Raw genomic sequence first — 20,104 nt, forward strand, 5'->3', positions numbered from 1 at the left:
ACCAGCCACAGACTGCACACGGCACAGCCAGTGATTTTTATACAGAGCGCTTCGTGGCGGCGGAGTTACCAATAAAAAAACCTAAACAGCCTACTTACAAGCTTACAAGTTTGACAGTGAATATATTCTGTTCACTTACGCCTTTAGCGGATGTGATACAACATCCGCTTTTTTTGTCAAGGAAAAATTAAGTGCTGCAATATTGTTGCGAAAAATGAACACCTAACCTCAGCTCTTTGCACGTTCAATGAACCACATGCTACCCATGTAGAAATAATAACAGCACGAGAACAGGTTACTATCGCATTGTATAGTGGAGGTGTCAGCAGTTCCCACACACTAGACCATGTGCGGTACCGGCTATTCGCAAAGTCTGCCACAAAAAGCAAACTGAATCTTGCACGGTTGCCACCTACATAAGATGCTGCACAACATCATTCGTTGCGGACTTACCAACAAGTCCAAAGTGTGATGGGAAACTGGAAAGCTCCTGAGAAATGGGGCTGGAATCACAGTGACCACGGTCCAATACCCGTTATAATGAGCCAAGATCCAGCACCTTCACACTATTTCATGCTCATGCACGCTGAACTGTCACGGAGCGTGCTCCTGCAGAAAAGCGGGTTTGAAATGTTCTTCAATTTGTAAGAAATGTATTGAGGTCAACTGTGGAAACGTGCCAAAATTTTTATATGAAGACAGTGAAGAAGATGTTATGAGGATGTTGACGAAACCGCTAGCGAAATCAACGAAATTGCTGAGGCTGACTCGCTGTTTAAAGAAGGGGTCAATCTGGGGTCAACTCTATGAACAGGCCCTGAACCCGTAACTCAAGGTATTTCTGGTGACACTGAGGAACCTGGCCCATCAAAACGTTGGAAGTGATGCTCATCTCTGTCTCAAGTGCGCTAAAGTGCGATATTTTAAGTATTGCACACCCAGAACTGTCAACATTTTTAGTAACTGACAATGCATTTTAATTGTAATAAAGCTACTTATTTTTAATGTCAACTGTGTGGCTTTTATACACAAGACTAATTACCTAACCTAATTAGGTTGCCTATTGCAGCTAATAATAGTTCAGTTTCCTGAGACAAATTTGTGTGTGTGTGTGTGTGTGTGTGTGTGTGTGTGTGTGTGCCTTAATGACGTATTTTTATATTTATAGTTTTACAAATACTATTGCAGAGGTGCCCCATAGTGAACTTGAGGTAGTGATGTAAGAATCACAATTGTAGGGTGCCCAGCAATCCTTATGTTGCATACAGAGAAATTGAATACCTGAAAGTGAGGTGGTAAATCCCAATATATAAAATGATGTATTGTGCATTTATACTACACAAACAGAAACAGAAAAATAGTGTTCAAAAATAAGGTATCTTGCCACTATGCTCAAAATTTGAAAAATTGGTATTTTTTTAGGCGCTGTAGCGTCTTAGATATTGGGAGTAGAAAAAAATGGCAAGAATCAAATTTGTAGAGAATTTTGTGCTTTTTAAAGAAGAAAAGAGACATTAAAGCGATAGGAGCAAATGAAACAAATATTATGAAAAAACTGAAAAAGGCCGAAATTTTCCAAGTTTTTTGACTGCAGAAAGTTTTTCCAAGCGAAATTTTGGTGGCAAAACTCGGGTTTCTAATCTTTTCAACCATATGAATGAGTTGAAAAAATAAACTCTTCTACCCCACTTTTTGCAAGGTATATCTGCAATTTGACTGGACTATAGTGCTCGGAGCCATTTGATGCAGACGAACGGCTGACGGCTTCCGCCCATAGCTACTGAGCCGGCGCCCTGCATTGCTGACGCCGGCAGCCTTTGTTGGCCATGGCCGTTGACAGCAGTGCCACTTCCATTCGGGGAACGTCTCCGTACGCGGCCACGGTGGCAGCTTATGGATTCTGCTATGCACGAGGTTTAACCCACAACCGTCGGATAGGTGTTGGACTAAGGCGGACGCTGCGGCACCAAGTCCCACTAGAAACTAGGCATCAGTGGCAATAGGCATGGACGGAAGGATGGCGGGGTTATGGCACCAAGTCCCGTGAAAGACCTAACTGCTGACGGCAGGCGCAGCCCGGTCTCGTACCCACTGCTGCTACTGGATGAGCCCAGTCATCTCACTGTCCGGCGCAGCCATGCCATTGTGGTGATACCTCTACCTTAAAATCCAGACTTCCTTATATGCCTCCAGTTACCATTTGTTTAACTAAATACCGACACGTAATTGCGTCGCCCATTACAAGAGACTTGCCCTAGTATGGTGACATCGCCCCACTTGCTATACTGTTACTGCTGCGCGGTGCTCGGTTACACTTGCTTCGCAAACCGCTGGCATAGGTTATTGTGACCCACATGCCGCCACACTGGTGGCTACCGACCCGCAGCTGTGCAGTGCTCTGTGGCCGTTTCCGTACTGTTTCTCCGTACATTTGCTGTGAACTTTTAAGTTCTGTCGGAGGAGTCTGCGTGACGACGGATTTGGTTTGCTGGCACTGCCCAGCCTAACGTCGATTATAATAAATATGCGATAACCCAGACATCTTAGTTCAGGAAACGTTCGTTTCACATTCACCGAGTTCTTCAAGCATTATCTTCAGCTGCGCCATGAACAACGTGTGTCTCCCGCAGTTCTCTTCGTCTGTAGCACTCCATGTTATGTATGAGCATTAAGCAGGCACTACAGTACTAACTACATGCTGTTTACTGGTTCATTGAGAACCTCATGACAGCAAAACACCACAAACCTCAGATAAACTTTGGTCCAGCGATGCACGAAGGTGTATTTTAATTTCCTTCGTCACAGACGTACTTACAATTGATGCTCAATATGCGTTTGCGACACCGAGTCGCTTAATGAAATGTATTTGTTGTTGACTCCGTCGTAATATTTGTCAGTTTGGACATTGAATCCATGAACACCGTTTATAATAGAGTATAAAACTGCGTAGTTAACTGGAAGACATTTGAATCTAAAAGCTTTTCAAATGCTTCTTGAAATACCCAATTGTGCTATGCTAAATGTTTACTGAACTTCACATTACCTGTGCAATACTTTTTTCATTACTAACTGTTTCGATGATTAACGTGACACAATACAAAATATTCCTACGAAGCACGAACAGTTTATAGTCGATACTTCGCTAATTTATGCTAAGAGCCGACCATATTACGTAAAAGTTTCAGTGCATGCTCTCATCATATCTTACAGTTACTGTGTGTTGTAATCATTTACAGCGTTTTCCTGTGTCATTCTGTGTCTGTTTTAATAATAGTGCTGATGCGTTTACAAGTAACAGTAATGTTACGCTGGCGCCAAACGTCAGTTGCTCGTATGATATATTAACTCCTGTCTGCCCCAATCTATTTTATATTTTGTAAGAGTAAATGAAGACTTACTATTAACCAAGCACGTCATTAAATGGGAGACCGAACATCTAAGAACTATTTCTCCACTATGTGTACTGAGATTTCTAGGATGTCATGCTATTTTTCCTATAAGGTATAAGTAATAATCTCAGTACTTCGTTTTCAGCTAACCGTTCATTTCAGCAACAGACTTTCCTCTTTCCTTTCTTCAACAGCTCCAATGGCCTTAAAATGTCCACAGTACGTCATGCCGACAGTTTTATGCTTCATTTTAGTTTTTCGTCAACAGCTAACAGGCTCGCACAATTTAAGATATTTTGATTCCAGAGCTAGCCTAGGTACCCGTACTATCTGTAATGCACCTTAAGGTAAGTGCCACACCAAAAAGTCAGGAGCTTGATAGAGGACTTGGAAAATGTACTGTTAAAAATATTTATTTCACTCAGTTTGGCTACATACACTAGACACTACCTCCTCATTACTGTTATATGCATGCAACAGCAGGCATTAAAAAGTATGAAAACAGCATTAAGAACCAAATTATAATTAGAGCAATTTGAGCAAAATATTTGTTTTTGAGGCGTTGACGGGCTCCTCTTCAGTGGCTCATTTTGGGTGTGTGGATTTTGAATGCTATTCGCGAACCTTCTGTGGGTCCTTTAACAGTCAAAACGGTGTTTTACAAGTTCAATAACTGCGAACATTCTCCAGTTCTACAGGTTCAGCAGACGGAAGTACACTTCAGCTCAGACAGGTAACGGCGACCCATATTTCCTCACGAGGCATTCCACACCGCCAGTCTTGACCTCGCCCTTGTCGCTGGTCGTATCGGTTTAATTTCCATCTGAGACGATTTCGTGCCAAATGGGACAGAGCGGTGGGCGTTCTGCCGGAGTAGCAGTAAAGTGCCGTAGGTGCTGACGCTTCTCCTTCCAATTCGTAACAGCGATCGCTGCTATCACCATCAGCAGTAAGTTTATAACTGTTAAGAGAAAGGGAAACAAATTACAACCAAGTACCATTCAGATCCGCTATAAACATTATCCTATATCGTACTAACTGGAATTATATTTAATTTTACTCATTGTTTAACAGCAACCAGCTAGTTAACAGTGTATTATATTTTTCTTTCAATCCGTTATCTGTAAATTTTATCAATAATCTCTGAACCTTCATAATTTTACTGTATCTGTATTTTCGATTTACAGCCGTTTATTTGATGAGCGGTAAAAAGCTATACAGATCAGTGTGCCTTGTCTTCCGATACACCCCATGACCTCGAGTGCCGTTAGCCCTTCTCTTGACCAAGACGTCAAGGAAAGGTAATTTACCCTCCGTTTCAGTCTCCATAGTGAATTTGATGTTGGGGTGTATGGAGTTTAGATGTGTAAGGAAGTCAAGGAGTTTATCCATATCATGTGGCCAGATGACGAATGTGTCGTCTACGTAACGGAAAAAGCAAGTAGGTTTCCATTCGGATGACGACAGGGCTTCCTCCTCGAAGTTCTCCATGTACAAATTCGCTACAACCGGTGACAGTGGGCTACCCATGGCGACGCCATCCGTTTGTTCGTAGTATTCTCCATTAAAAGGAAAATACGTGGAAGTCAAGACATGCCTAAAAAGTTCAGTGGTTTTCTCGTCAAACTTCTTACTAATCAGTTCTAGTGATTCTAGCAGGGGTACCCTCGTAAACAAGTAAACGACGTCAAAACTCACCATGATATCTGACTCATCCAACCTGAAGCTATTAAGGCGTTTAACAAAATCCACGGAATTACGGATGTGATGAGGACATTTACCCACATAAGGACTTAATATTCCCCTCCGGTATTTGGCCAACAAATATGTAGGTGCCCTGATGTTGCTGACAATGGGGCGTAATGGTACCCCCTCTTTGTGAACCTTCGGGAGTCCATATAGTCTAGGCGGTACCGGACCTTGGGGTAACCATTTCTTAGCGTAACCCTCCGGTAAATCTGCGTCCTTGAGAAGCGACCTCGTCTTGTTCTCCATCTTTGTAGGGTCAACGCTGATCTTCCTGTAGGAATCGTCATTTAGCAGGCTCTACATATTATCAGTGTAGTACTTACGGGAGACAACTGTAGAATTGCCTTTGTCAGCCGGTAAGACAAAAATTTCAGAGCGCTCCCTCAGATCACGAATGGCAGCTCTCTCTTTGCTGGTGATATTTGACTTCATCGGCTTGGATTTCGTCAAGTTTCACGACGAATTTCCTCAGCTGATTCAGGCGGAAGTCGAGCTGCAACCTGTTCAACAGCACTAACACTTTCTGCGACCGGAGTGAACTTGGGGGTGGGAGTCCTTTCTGCAAAACCGAGACCGCATCATCACTCAAACACCATGCCACTCAAATTGATGACAGTCTTGCACGGAACCTGCAGAGATGGTTTGTCAAGGAGACGTGAGAACTTAGCTGTTTGACGTCCTGTTGCCTTCTTATGGGCGGAATCAGCTGCAAACCAGGTGACAGCATCAATCCAATCCCACGAAAAAGAAGTTAAATTACTAGCCAGTTGCAAATGTAGTTTGAGTAATTCCTGTAAGATAAACTCAAGGCTCCGGAGGGTGAATTGCACTCTCTCACGTACCAATGAGAGGCTGGCTCGTTTCTTGATTCTCTTAGCTGCTGCAGAATTGATGTGATGCATAACCTTAGCAAAATTTGGAACAACATTCTCAGAACGACATCTCTTTAGAAAGGCAAGAGTACTTAGCAAACGACATGTACGGTGGCACGACTTTTCAAATTTCTTCATGCTTCGGTACATCTCCTCCCCGTAAAGGTGTATTATGTGATTCTTGAGTTTCTCCAGGCGTATTTGATATTCAAAATATCCACGGGTGTACTGCCGGTCTACAGCGTCCAACTGGCACAATATTTCGGCGATCGTACATGTCGCCATCATCAGGTGAACTGACGGCCTGAGCTCCTTACAGAGCCATCACACCGACGTCACCTCAGACGCCGTCGCAATCTGTTCCACCGCGTGACCGCGGCGCGGGGCGCGGATGGCGGAGGTAGCGCGCCGCGGGCGGAGGGTATTTAAATCGGCCGCCGCCGCGACCGAACCCAGTTCCCCCTGAGCAGCCATAGCGTACGGATCTCCGTATCGGCACATTCACACGAGCTCAGTCCGTCATTTTACCTGATGATGGCGACATGTATGATCGCCGAAATATTGTGCCCGTTGGACACTGTAGACCGGCAGTGCACCCGTGGATATTTTGATTATCAAATACACCGGGAGAAACTCAAGAATCACAATACTAATGTAGATGATCATGTGGCTAGTGGCAGTTCTCTCTCCCATCCTTTCAGTGAAGGACATCAGGTCAGTGATACTAGACTGCAGTCAGAATACTCGGTGATTGCAGACACTTTTAAGGTGCGATTGAGAACCTGGCAGGAGGGTACAGCGCCCCCGTTGGTTTTCTGAGGATCTGCTTTCCTGTCGTGGAAACAGAGCTCCTCAAGATAGTCAATTATCCGCAGCGTCCCACCATTAAATGCAGTGCTGTACTTTGCATCGAATCATCGCCCCCCTCCCCGCCCCCAAAGTTGAGTCTGGTGTTGAAGAGACAACTCTTCATTATCTTTTGGCAGAAAATGGCGTGATTACGCGGAACACACAAATAGCTGAGTGGTATCATAAATCCACCTTGAGTGCTGTACTGGCCCAGTTTTCCAAGATGGAGGTCAGAGGGTCATAACGCACTTAGCCGAATATTACACCTGGACGTCCATACACATGTCTACGATCCGGTAAATGGACGGTAAAGATACATCAAGCTCCCTGAAGATATAGTTAACAAGAGGGCATGCATTAATGTAGAAAACAGAAACGACCAGGCTTGGTTTGCGTGGTCAGTCCTGGCTTGCGAAAGAAACTACAATCACAGAGATCATCCTGAACGTCCCAGTATATACGATGTAGGTAATAAAATTAGTGGGTGTTATAACTTTGTTGGTGTCGATTTCTCTGTCAAGATCCAGGACACACCTAAATTTGAGACGCAGAATACCAGAATACCGGTTCATGTTTATGGCCTGGAGAAGAAAAGCAAGTCAGATGAGCAAGACAAGCATATTGTTGTAAACCCCCTCCATTTCTCAAAATTTGCCGGTGAGCGTGAGATGTATGCAAACATGCTCCTCTTCTCTGAGGTGATAATTATCACTATCTTTGTATCAAAGATATGTCCTGACTCCTTTCCGCCCAACTAAGAATCATAATGTTAAGCAGCATATTTGCTTAAGGTGTCTCAATGCCTTTTCCTCAGAAATGTTGTTAGCGGCGCATCTAGTATACCGCACTTCCGAGGACCCAGTAAGTGTTGTTATGCCTACTGGGGAAAACAAATTCATGAAGGTCAAGAATGGTCACCACCAGGAACGATGCCCGTTTGTAGTGTACGCCGACTTTGAATGCCTCCTCGCTCCTGCGACCCACTGTGAAAGTCACCCTACAGCCTCCCACACCAACTTTACAGAAAAACACGTACCATAAGCGGCAGCGTACCAAGTTGTATCATCATATGATTCCAGTCTTAACCACTACAAATCTTTTGTCTGGGATAATCCTGAGGTTTAGCTACTTACTGAGCTCGAAAAGCTTTCATGGGAGGTTGATCAGCTTTACAGCAACAACGTACCCATGACCAAATCGAAGGTGAATGAAGATTTGTATAATAACGCGATTGATTGTCATATTTTTGCGCTGCCGTTAGACAGAAAAGCGGAAACACTTCACAGGGACCACTGTCATCTTACGAGGATGTTCCGTGGTGTAGCTCACAACACATGCAATTTGAAGTACCAGCTACCAAGGCACATGCCTGTTTGCTCTATTTTGTGAATTACAGACAATGTGAGATTACAGGACTGTGCATCAGATAGCTAAATAATAAAGAAATGCGCTGCGATCAACCTGAACTTGCTTGAAAGTCCACTTATCATGAAGCACAACGGATGACGGGCTAGAACACAATTTTTCCTTTGCACACATTGTTGTGACTTGACACCATGTTCAAGCTGCTGCATCTCCAGTGTATCTCGTTCTCCGAAGACTGCATACATTTTTCTGTTATATTAGAGTAGTTATTTAATTAGTAATCTGCATAGCAAGTTCTCCTTGTTTAACCATCTAACGTCTTCTTCCTACCTTGACTGCATCAAAGGCCTAACCCCGTTTCTTGACATACAGGGTGACAATTATTTAACTATATGAAAAAAAGGTAAATTAGTTACAAACTACGGCGTGCACACACTTTATTCAACATGTAGACGTCACTATAGACATTCGGATTTAGGTTATAACCTGTTCGATATGCCTGCCATCATTGACGATGATGTGGAGAAGACGAACAGCGAAACTGTGCATGACCAGCTCAAGTGTCGGAATATCGATGCTATCGATGAACTGAATGGCTGTTTTCAGCTCAGCAATGGTTTGGGGTAATTGCTGTACACCTAGTCTCTAATATAGCCCAACAAAAAGGAGTCTCATGTGTTCAGCTCCGGCGAATATGGCGGCCAATCGAGGCCCATGAGAGTGGCCTTTGGGTACCTCAGAGCCAGAATGCGGTCCCGAAAGTGCTCCTCCAGGAACTGGAAACACTCCTGCTTTGATGTGGTCGAGCTCCGTCTTCCATGAACCACATCTTGTCGAAGTCAGCGTCACTTTGGATAATTTGCATATACAGTACCATTCGGTAGTCAACGTGCCACCAAGGAATTTCGCACCGATTATTCCGTGACAACATTACACACCCGTTGAAGGTGGACAGATTTTTCTATCGCAAAATGCGGATTCGCAGTCCCCCATATGCACCAATTTTGCTTATTAACGAACCCACCCAAATGAAAATGGGCTTCGTCGCTAAACCAAACCATTACTAATTCCCATCATGCCCCGTGGCTAACCTTGTAATTTGAACGTCCTAACGCAAACCGTTCAGAAGTAATGACGATTTTGTTTCATATAGTTCAATAATTGTCACCCTGTATCCTCAACAAAATGAGAAAGAGTACGACTACTCGGGAATTTTAGCATTAAAATCTCTGGCATATTTGTAAACTTTGGGAGAGAAGTAGGGCCAAATGAAGCAGTATTTTATTACCTCACTTCAGTGAGGCGACTTTTTTTTAGCACTTTTTATTTTCTCTGGGAAGAGTAGTTTTAGACGCTTACTTTCTATTAATAATAATTATTCCAGGTTTTTAAGACATGCATTATTTTCATACTGTGTTACTCGCTCCGATAGCAAGTTATGTTCCTGCCTCATTTATTTTTGTTTTGTGACCTTAGTTTCAGGCTTTCAGTTCAGAAAACACGTCGTCCTCTGAACTCCACTTTACGTAAATGTATTCAATTTAACATTAAGTTTGCGGCACACCGGATTATTGGGAGGCTGCTGCTAAATTTGTCGGTTAGATATTCCTGCTACCGAAGTTTCATGGAGACGACGGTTTGGAAAACCCTTCCATGAAAACCCTGACATGATAAGCAAATCCAGTAGTATGTCACATAGCTCCAAACAAATCGTGACATTAAATTAACCAATGTAATTCGAGTAACGAGTGAGCAAATGGAATACCACAGACCAACACAAAAATGCCTAAATGCATGTCGTACCTTCCCACCGTGAGACCGACGCAGTTCCGAGGGGAGAAACGAGCACAGAAGCCGAGAGCAGAACCGTGTTAAGCTAGAAGGCCCTACGATAAGGGATGGACTGGACACCCACGTCGCCAGCTAACCACTAGGCCTCACCACCCGCACATTACAGCGTGAGACTTTTTCGCGTCTCTGTTACGTCAAGGACCACCCCCAGCCCATGTTAAAAGCTAGAGCCCTCCAGAAAAACAGTTTAGATCTTACGATAACACAAAAAGGGCCACTACCACCCGCAAGTTTTAGCGTGAGTCTCTTTCGTGTGTCTGTTACATTAGGACCACCCCTCAGCCCATGTTAAAAGATAGAGCCCTCCAGAAGAACAGTATAGATCTCACGATAACGCTAAAAGGACCACACCAGCTGCAGGTTTTAGCGTTAGACTTTTTCGTGTCTCTGTTACGTTGCAAACTTTAAAAACATTGCCCCACCACGAAAAGTATAACGTTTCTCATTGGATAGACAGAATTTTTGTAGGCGGAGCTTAAGGTTAATATTGAGACCCTGATTGGTCAGATGAAAACACAGCCAGATAGTTTTTTTAAACCAACTTCGGTAAATTGTAGTAAGGAGAAGTTAGAGGAGAGTTAGTTCCGAGACGGCGAGCTGGATGGCTGGTGCGCCGGCCGCTGTCGCCCTGACGCTGCCTAAACACCGACAAGGTAATGAACGCACGCGATGCCGCATTTTTGAGCGCATAAGGCTTCACTCAGAACTGCAGAAGACTCATCTGTTACACCCCTTTTTTGCGTAATACTAGTGTCGATCATTAATTAAAACTCATGGTGTTCACATTTGCCACTTGAACAGATGTGAAACGCGATGATTTTTCTTTTATATAGTTATTGAGAAGCCACATCAGCTACTGTAATTTACGACAAGTTAGATAAGTAATTAAAGATAATTTAGGGTCACTGTAGACCATTTTGATAGTTTTTCTGTTTTGTGAAACTTAAATTAAACCTAGATTATAGATGTGATATGGCATAGGTCGTCCTTCGATCGATTGTAGAACTTGGAAACCCATTCAGGGAATATTCGTTCACATTTTTGTTGAACGCAGTTGGTTTTTACCATCCTGTATTAAAACATTTCCTTTTATCAATAGTGCAATTTATAAATGATATTTTGTGAGTAGAATAAAATTTCCAATGGTAAACTTAACTGCTTTTTCGACGTTATTTTACCAGCTAACTAAAAATAGGAAAGCCGTGAACCCTTTCCACTATATTTAGTTAGTATTAAGATTCTTTTACAGGGAGTGCAGTGGAGCTGACGCTGAGATCACTAGTCAAGTATTTGGTTATATCATCGCTAGTCTCACTGAACTCTTCTGAATTCTACATGTCATGTGTGGTCTGGCGTCTCCTTATCAGCAACAAGTCCCAGGTTCAAACTTGTCAATTCCGTAAAAAACACGCTCAGAGTGTCGTTGCGCGAAAGTGGTAGGGAGACACGATATAGAACAAACAGGCACCACCATGAATGTTTAGACGGGGCCGGATTTTACTCTTAGGATTCTCTTCATGAGTGTCAGCTCTCAGGCAAGTTAATATAAAGAGCAAACATTTTACTGAGGTTGCCAGACGACGAATTTCACGATATGTCCTGTCTGTTGAAAAGATTGATTGAGTTGGCTCAAATGGCTCTGGGCACTATGGGACTTAACATCTGAGGTCATCAGTCCCCTAGAACTTAGAACTACTTAAACCTAACTAACCTAAGGACATCACACAAATCCATGCCCGAGGCAGGATTCGAACCTGCGATCGTAGCGGTCGCACGGTTCCAGACTGAAGCGCCTAGAACCGCTCGGCCACACTGGTCGGCGCTTGGGCTTGGATTGGCTGCAACAACAGTTATGGGTGGATTTGAATATATATGAATGAATATTGAATATATGTGTGAAATGGCCAGAAAATTACTTCATATTCGGCTTCCATCTTCAAATGCGGTGGCACAGATTTCGAACCATCTAATTACGACAGTAGAAAATGCTTGTCAGGTCATTTGCCTTATTTGTGTGACCAGCAGCTTTTTTCCATCTCAGCTAGTTTATTCGCAACTACAGGTGAGAAAAAAATTTACCGTGACAAAATATATTTTTTGTTTGATGCTGCAGCAGAACCCCTTTTTGAGTCTTTCCTCTTGCTGAGTCAAATGTGAAAGCATTTATCTTTCCCCGATTCTGGTGAGCCTCTTGCATTCTGCTTTGTCAGAGATGAAGCATTTGCTCTTTAAGACATCATGCAACGTCAGTACAGTGGAAACAATTTGAGAAAGGTAAGTTCTTGGTAACGGGTAATGAAGGATGCGTCGCTAAATGGAGTGCACTTTTCGGATCTATTCAACAAATGGTATAATTTTATCGCTCATTAGATGTGAAGAAACTTTACTTTAACAACTGGAGCGTGCATTCTGCGCAGCTTCGTTCGCAAAAGAGATGGATTCAAGCTGGATGAAACTTCACAAATATTTGGTTTAGTTTCGAGTCGGGGACAAATTTTTTCATATCCCCTCTCAAGCATTACGTTTTTCGATCTTATTGCTGTAATCCTTATCCCTACATTACAAGCTACTTTCTACTCCAATTATGAAAAGTTCCACATCGAAAGGCATTCTCGTAGCAGAAGAGATAAAGAAAATGCATGTGGTTGTTAATCACTAAGCCCTAACAAACGAAAAATGCAGCAAAACCACAGGAGGCCGCAACTGTTTACCCTCGTTGTCTTCAACAGTGTTGTAGATTGCTGCTGAATTGCTGCCACCAGTCGCCGGGACCTGCGGGTGCACAGCGCATAAGGCAGCGTTCGCAGTGGCACCTACAACTGTTGTCCGACGCCGCCGCCAAAGGTAGCCCGCTAACATTGGAAGAGAGCTTGGTCACTGTGCCTCCGACCTCATCCGTCAGTTTTTGACGGAATAGAGATAAGTAGGTTATATTTTAACCTTCAAGGACGAGATTTATACCACGACGCTTCTATGCTTGGAGACGAGTGTAGCAGTGAGGCTTTTGCTATTGTAAGATGCTTGTAAATGAACTGCATCTGTCTCTAAACTAACGTGGGGAGTACTGTACACTGTCCGCAATTACTGGAATTACCAGACAAGTTTTACGAATATATGAGATAAAGGCACGAAAGTTAAAAACGCTTTAACTTTCCTTCTCCCATCAGCGATTAGCGTCAGGAGGGAGCACCAACTTAGAAACAAACTGGCTGTAATTGATGTTTTTCATATTTATACGCGTGCAGGACGAAAATTTGTAGTTTCAATGATACAGTGCACCAATGATCCCTCCAAAACACGTTGTTCAGAGTGTGGTTTATTATGCTACAGTGGCAGGATGTGCGACTTCGGTCTATAAAGTTTTTGCCAATGAGGCTTTTTGCACATAACGGTTAATTTGCGTGGTGAAAGTACCTGTTTCTATTATATGATTCATGAATACAATTTGTATGTAAGGGAGAAAGTATTATCTAATTAATAATTAATGAAAGGTAGATCTGAGATTTCACAGCAGCTCGGTTTATTCTAAAAATGGTGAAAATTAATGCAGTACTGGTTGGATATTCTGATAATCAGATTCTAGTACATTTCATTGCTCTTTAAACACTTACCCAATGGTTTTGAGAAAGGAAGAAACAATATTCCTGGTGGCAGTATTATTTCAGACTGAGTGTTTTTTAATAAAGAAAATCAATATTACACTGTCTTAGTGCACTTACACAGCTTCAAAATTCGGCTTATAAAAATTTCGTAGAACAGGTGTTTGAGATGCAGGCGTGAAAACATTAAATTTTAAATTAGTATTTAGAGCGTCTTAAATAACATTTAACATAACACAAAACAACTTTGAAACTGCACTTTTCAGAATGTGGTACATGCCTAATTGTTAGAAAGACGTAATCGACAGATGTCAAATATCGAAGTGTCACTTCTGGTTTTACTTGAACGAGAACTGCATCTTTAATGTGATAATTGGATTTTTTTATAGACTCTACTCACTCCTCTACATGTAGGGGCCTACTCGAAATCAGCTTTGCTTAATTTAGTTAACTTTTTGCATGCATACGTCAATCAACCTTCAATGACTGTCATTCAGTATGCGTGTGAAAAACTTCAAAATGTAGTACAAGATACTGTGAACACCTAAATGAAGTTCCATGCTTCTTGACAGAGCGTAAGGGAACGATGTGGGAGACCCGAACCGCCGTACTAGGCAAGGTCCTAATGGAGGTGGTTTGGCGTTGCCTTCCTCCGACCGTAATGGGGATGAATGAAGATGATGGTGATGACAACGCCCAGTCATATCGAGGCAAGTGAAAATACCTGACCCAGCCGGGAATCGAACCCGGGACCCCGTTCTCGGGAAGTGGGGACGCCCCCGCTTGACCACGAGCGGCGGACTCTGAGCTAATGCACTGAAAAGTGGAAACATACGTATTGGATCCGTAAACAATGTTGACTCTCGGCGCGATGGATGCTGGCAGCGACCGTAAAGGCATTTGCTATATACAGCCGCTCCCATCAGACACCGTGCCCAGTGCCAGCTTTGCGCGTATAAGACACCACATTTGAAAACCACTTCACGTCACAGAATCACCCATAAAAACAACGACTGTAAGCAGTAATAATAATTTGTAGACAGCTGATGTCCACATACCACAACCCAGAAAGATTCACTACAGTAACTAATCGAAAGGTAAGTGACCTTTTCACTTTAACAAATTGTCTTTCCAGGTTATAATCCCCACACCTAAAAAAGCTTTCCTGTCTCCTAAAGAACGTGGCGAGTACTACACACCCTGTCTTCAGTTATCGGAATAACCAGACCAGTTGTACGAATGTATGAGATCACAAGAGAAACTTTCTGCTACATACTCGAGATAATTTGTGGTGACCTAGAAATGCAAGTTATAAACACTCTGTTTCTCTGCACTTATTTAAAGTTGTGCTGACGTACGTCAGGTAACCTTCAGTGACGGTCATTTAACACACGAGTGAAAAAAGCATAAAGTGTAGCATAAGGTACTCTGAAAACTCAAAGCACTTAAAAGTGGAAATACATACCGTACACCACAGTTGCAAACCACCTAGTATTAACAATATCACTATCCTACTGGCATAAAACGCTAGTAAGTAATAATAATAGCTAATGACAACCTACCACAAAAAGATGGAGTACAGCGACTATAAGCGTATAAGATACGCCACCCTTTTCACTTGCAATAATTAATGTTTGAGGTTGCCTAAAATTTGCAATAAAGATTTTGCCCATTTGAGGTTTCGAATGACCCTGCGATTTCAGTACATAGATTTCTAACTATATCCCGATGGTATTTTCATCCTCAGGATGCCACAAACTCACACTTTCTTGGACTAAAAACCGTTTCTCATGATCCACATTTCGTGTGCGAGAACTTCGGTAGATTTGATCGAAGAAAACAAACTGATCTGAATTTCACCGATTGTTATCCGAAGTCTGTTCATTCGGGAGATAGGATCGGCTATTGTGTGACCGCGCACGTAGTGGTGTACTGATTTGTAAAGATAGGCCGTCTCCGGCCGATGGCGGTCTTGGCGGAATCCACCGATATAGGAGTCACTGTGACCGCAGCCTAAGGCGTTACATCGGAACTGCCAGTTAAATGAATGCGACTATGCCGCGACGAAATCGCTAGTGACCTTCCAACCACAATGCAACTTCCGTACAGTCCTGAGTAAGTAGTAAGAAAGTTCTGAGGATTTTCTGGCCATTGCCATATCAAGGAAATTTGCTGATAATGTAACTATGGTGTAGTTTGGTTACTTCGGAAGTTATAAAAAGACCAATATCGGTACGGAGAAGATGAACGAAAGAAAGGGTTCTGAAGTGCTCAACGTTTTCGTATGTTGATCTTTTGAAAGCACTAAAAATTAAAAAAAGAGCACTGGTTTAACTACCTAGGACGAATAGAAGTTTGTGTGTTTTCGGTAAGTGCTTGACAACTGGCAGTAGCTATGCTGATTTGAAATTTTCTGCTTTGATTCTACCTTCGTCGTAGAGCCTTAGCATTCCGGAAACTACGTTGTCCGTGTATTAAGTACTGAAGCATTTCATCGTATCTGCACGTTTGGTCTGTGTCAATTCAATCGCCGCCAGACTTCACACAGACAGTAACATACAAATTTTTCATTCGCGATTCATTCACATGCTACGATTTGGCTGTGCAAACACTGTCTGAACAGACAAGATGGTACAAATTCGTGTCCAACCGACGTGCGTGCGGTTAATGCGGAGACGAGCTAGGTCGACCTTATTATCAAATGCGTTCAAACAGAACCAGCGTGCTTACTCGTTCCTTAGCTGCCCAAGGACAAACACAGGTAAACATCCACAGGAGAATGAAGAATGTGCGTGGGACAGCATGTCTGTCGAAAACCACTGTTTTCAAATTATGCTCCAAGGGGTGCTTCTGATTCACGATAACACACGTCCCCGTATCGCAGATTTCGCAACGCTGAAGTTAGGCTATCTCATGTGGGAAACATTGTACGACGCAGCCTGTAGTTTTGATTCGTTCAATGCGATTACTACGCTTTCGGCCTCTTAAAAAAAAGGAAGGGGATGTGCAGCAGACAATGACGGACTTCATGTACCAGGACAAAGTCTGTACCAAACGAGTCTCTTCAACCTGTTGTGTCGCTGGGACTATTGCCTCAATGCTCACGGCGATCTTGCCTGATTGGCATACCGATTCTAGACTATTTTTTGATCGCCCCCTTATCCCATTACACATGCAAAGTAAGAGAAAGTATTCTGCAACGTTGGCTGTCCACAAGGACTGAACCATACACTGCTATAACATATCGTCTATGTGAATAATCGTGAAAGATTAGTTGGAAAATTGTTTCATTTGGTTCATCGGCAACATGAGGGGCGGAGCGCATGGGATAGCCCAGTGCGTTGCGCAACATTTCGTTTGCCGATGCCGCAATGTAACAGAATACATTGCTCAATACTTCCAACAAAAGTACATGTTACGGAATCTACTAATTTTTCGATAATGGTATGATAGTACCCGACTTACAATTTATCGATAGAAGGTTTAATTTATCACTTATCGTAACGTTTATGGATACCACATTGATAAAAAATTCAAACTTTTTGTTTCGTATTGGTTTCAATAGGAAACGGTGCACTGAAAGACAAGCATCTAATAAACTTTTAGAAAATATTTTCAATATTCTGTAGATTAAGTAGCATTAGTTATTAATTAACAGAAATTTACATTGCCGGGTAGTGTTTGAAATATAATCCTGCTACACAGAATTTTTAAAGCAAAAACAGTTCGCGTTAAGTTATGAGAGGGCTGTCACCAGAGGCACCAGATGCAGTTGTGCGTCGTCCACAAAACTGTTCCAATTAATTTAGCTGAGACTGAACTTTATTTTTGTCTCGTGCACAGTCGACGCGCTATCGAACTTTGGACTCTCGACTGCAGAAAACATTCTGTTTTCTGAAAAGATGATTTTAGTTGTGTTGGAGACACGTTAGCACTTAGCGTAGTTTAACAAGCAGCAGAAGTATAGTTTGGGTGGTTCGTGTTGTCACTTATAACGAACCACAATTACAGGGAACTTTGACGAATAGTAGATTACGATACCTAGCCTTTTTGATGAAATATGATTGTATTCTCTTTTTGTTTGGAATGTTTTGCTTAAAATTGTAAGTCTGGTTTAAAAAAGGAGAGCCTATGGGATCGATGTACTGTATGGACACATTTATTTAAATTTTAATCTTTTTCCAAATTTTTGTAATACTTTGGAGCACTATTTTTATCTTCCATTTTAAAGAAGTCAGTTATTTTATAAATACCATTTGTTTCATTTGTACTTTACGATATATTGGTTACGAAATTTTCTCGTAACATTTTATTGTCTATTAAACCAAGACCCATTACAATTTTTGAGAAGCAAGCTCAATATTTCATAAACAGTCATATGAAAAAAAATACGATATGCATATTATTTTGGCAGTGTGACATACTCTGCTAATTTTGCAAAAACTGCTCCAAAATTATCTATAAGATATAATTACGAGGGTTGGAAATTTTATCCTGGCAACTATTTATTTACAGCTCGTACAAAACAAATACGTGTTTCGAAGTTTTACTGACCTTCAAAATAGTCACCAGCATGATGTATAACCCGTTGCCAGCGATGTGAAAGTCGTAGGATAGTCTTAGCAGTGCCAGCTGCGTTGGCAGTTCGAGCGGCGTGGTCTATTGTCCGACGAATTTTTAGTAGTTCTGAGGCGAATACCACGAAGTGTATCCTTCACTTTAGAAATCGAGATGAACTCACGAGGGCTTAAGTCAGTGCAGTGCAGTAGGCTGTGTAGCACTTAGCAGCCCCATCAGTCAAACAAATCTGTAACACCTTGCACCGTATGTGCTTGAGCATTGTCCTGCAAAATGATGGTCAGGTCGTGCAGAAAGTGTTATCACTTCTGTGTCTATTCTGGTCGTAGGTTGCGTTCCAAAAATGAACAGCATACAGACAGATGTTATGACACTTCCTGCACCGAGCGAGGTGGCGCAGTGGTTAGCACATTGGACTCGCATTCGGGAGGACGACGGTTCAATCCCGTCTCCAGCCATCCTCATTTAGGTTTTCGTGATTTCCCTAAATCGTTTCAGGCAAATGCCGGGATGGTTCCTTTGAAAGGGCACGGCCGATTTCCTTCTCAATCCTTCCCTAACCCGAGCTTGCACACCGTCTCTAATGACCTCGTTGTCGACGGGACGCGAAACACTAACCACCACCACACTTTCTGCAGGACCTCATCATCCTTTTGCAGGACAATGCTCAAGCACATACGGTGCAAGGTGTTACAGATTTGTTTGACTGATGGGGCTGCTAAGTGCTACACTGCCTACTGCACTCCCCTGAATTAAGCCCTGTAACATGTTGTCTCCTGACCTTCATTGCTTACATATTCCGCCCTCACAATCATATTCCGCACACCAAGACGCTTCATTCGAACCCAAACTCGATAAGATAAAGTCAATGTTATATGAATTAGTGTAAACGTTATGCAAATAACTAATAAATCCCAAGTGCGCACCGTGGTTGAAATACTCGAGGCTGGCGGACACACATACATTCCAGACACGACGGTAACATTAGCTTTTAGTTCGAGAGAGGCAACCGCACTCCAGGAGGCCAGTCCCAACCCATTTACATCGGCCGGTGGCCGCCCATGGAGCGGACAGCGTTCGCCCGAGGGAAAGGAGGAACGACCCCGTGTTCAGCTTAAAAGCAAATTCCGCTACATTGTGTGGGAGCGGCCAGCCAACGCATTCTTTACAAACATAGTACGCAGTTTCGGAGGTTTTCTCAGGGAGACAGCAAACGCCAATGCTACAGATTTCCAGATTGGTCGCCTTAAACGAAACGTCATTCTCCCGTTTCAGAAGAGCAAGGCTGATTGGCAGACGATATTTCTGACTCCTTGACCTGAAGGAGTAATGGAAGAGACCGAAAGATATACCCCTTCACGTCTGGCGTGTACAGGCACCGTTCCGTTGTCGCTCTTGAAGCAAGGAACAAGTCTCTCCCCAGTACTTCACTGGGAGAGCACCTCTGTCGAGAGCGAATCGAAGTGTGACACTCTATATTGAGTCCTAGCGATTAAGCGTTGTTCACTGTGTTGGCCGACACACTTATTGTGCGGTGTGAACGGACAGAGTTAAACGCTTGCGAGCGAATTTTTGAGTGGCATTGCGGCAGACTGGTTATCTGACCGGTGTACCACACCAATAGTTAGACTAGGGGGCGAATAGGAATCCTTTACTTCACCAAGGCGTAGGGAGAGTGATTGGCGAAGGTCAATCCAGATTGAACGAGAGTTATCTTATTTGTCAGCAGTGAGCAGCGCAGACAGCAGTCATCGCAGCTTACGGTATTGTGCGCTACAGCTATTGCGAGCCCCATATTTCCTCCACAACAGTACACTTCACTGCATTTGACACGCGACAGCCTCGACCGTAC

At 42.9% G+C, this 20,104-nt stretch overlaps 1 protein-coding gene across 1 annotated transcript in view; it reads right to left on the reverse strand.

The window, feature by feature from the left end:
* Positions 1-3,786: 3,786 nt before the first annotated feature.
* Positions 3,787-20,104, reverse strand: part of LOC126298819 (uncharacterized) — an 81,237-nt gene continuing 64,919 nt past the window's right edge. The window contains exon 5 of the mRNA XM_049990287.1: positions 3,787-4,350. Coding sequence (XP_049846244.1) covers positions 4,202-4,350 — 149 coding nt within the window. The 3' untranslated portion in view covers positions 3,787-4,201. The remainder of the gene's footprint in view (positions 4,351-20,104) is intronic.

The sequence above is a fragment of the Schistocerca gregaria genome, chromosome X (assembly GCF_023897955.1).
Source record: "Schistocerca gregaria isolate iqSchGreg1 chromosome X, iqSchGreg1.2, whole genome shotgun sequence".
NCBI lineage: Eukaryota > Metazoa > Arthropoda > Insecta > Orthoptera > Acrididae > Schistocerca > Schistocerca gregaria.